This window comes from Eimeria mitis, genomic scaffold (assembly GCF_000499745.2).
Source record: "Eimeria mitis Houghton genomic scaffold, Emh_scaff3308, whole genome shotgun sequence".
In the NCBI taxonomy this organism is placed as follows: domain Eukaryota; phylum Apicomplexa; class Conoidasida; order Eucoccidiorida; family Eimeriidae; genus Eimeria; species Eimeria mitis.
Window position 1 is genome coordinate 1,890 of NW_013571647.1, and position 917 is coordinate 2,806.

General features: G+C 47.7%; 1 protein-coding gene across 1 annotated transcript in view; it reads left to right on the forward strand.

Annotated features, from left to right (window-relative positions):
• Window positions 1–98: 98 nt before the first annotated feature.
• The window catches only part of EMH_0064630 (ARF1-directed GTPase-activating protein, putative), a gene marked incomplete at both ends in the record, with an annotated part of 4,555 nt that continues 3,736 nt past the window's right edge, over window positions 99–917 (forward strand). The window contains 2 exons of the mRNA XM_013498287.1: window positions 99–174; window positions 404–476. Of these exons, the coding sequence (XP_013353741.1) occupies window positions 99–174; window positions 404–476 (149 nt within the window). The remainder of the gene's footprint in view (window positions 175–403; window positions 477–917) is intronic.

Consider the following 917-nt stretch of genomic DNA (forward strand, 5'->3'; position numbering starts at 1 on the left):
TTAAACCTTTTGGACTAAAGTACTTTAAATTGATTTAATTTCACTTAATACACCAAAAATATTATTTCTGTTCATAAAAACTCCCCGTTCTGCCCACAATGGACCCCGACACAGCTGCCGCGTTTCAGCGATTGAGAGAAGCGGATCCGAGCAACAGGCGTTGCCTTGAGTGCGGTAAGTTCTCTTCTATGTGTATATTGTTTTTCCTACTTGTTCTTTTATATGTTATATGTATATTTCTCTGAATTGAATCCTCATATACCCCGCGAAACAGCACCCGTTTCCCAGCTTTCTACGTGTGCAGCTGCTGTAACTTTATTCGTACACCTAACGACAATTCAAGTACAACATATTGAACATGGTTTGTTTCGCGTTGTTTTCTCCTTTTCCTCTCCTCATGCAGATTCCCCCGAGCCCCAGTGGTGTGCTCTCTCCTATGGCGCCTTCGTCTGCCTCCACTGCTCCGGCCTGCACAGGTAAGAAGCTGCAATTCTTTGAGCGACAGCATTGCGTTTGGTTCTCTGGGGGTGTGATAGATCCCTTTACTATGCTTAGTGTTGGGGGTTTTACTTTCGTATGCCACCAAACCACATCAGACAGCATACACAACGGGAGCAGTGCAGATATTTTCTTACTTTCAGGCGGTCTAGCTGTTTCTGCTGCTGCGTTTGTTGTATTGCTGCTGCTGTTGCGGCGTGCTGCTGCTGCGTCTGTTGTGCTGGTGGGGCTGCTGTTGTGGCGTGCTGCTGTTGCATCTGTCGTATTTGTACTGCTTTTGTGGTGTTCTGCTGCTGCATCTGTTGTGTGTCTGTTGTTTTGGTGTGTTGCTGCTGCACTTGTTATGCTCCTGCTGCTGCTGCTGCTGCTGCTGCTGCTGCAGAGGCCTGGGGGTTCATCTGAGTTTCGTGCGGAGCAGC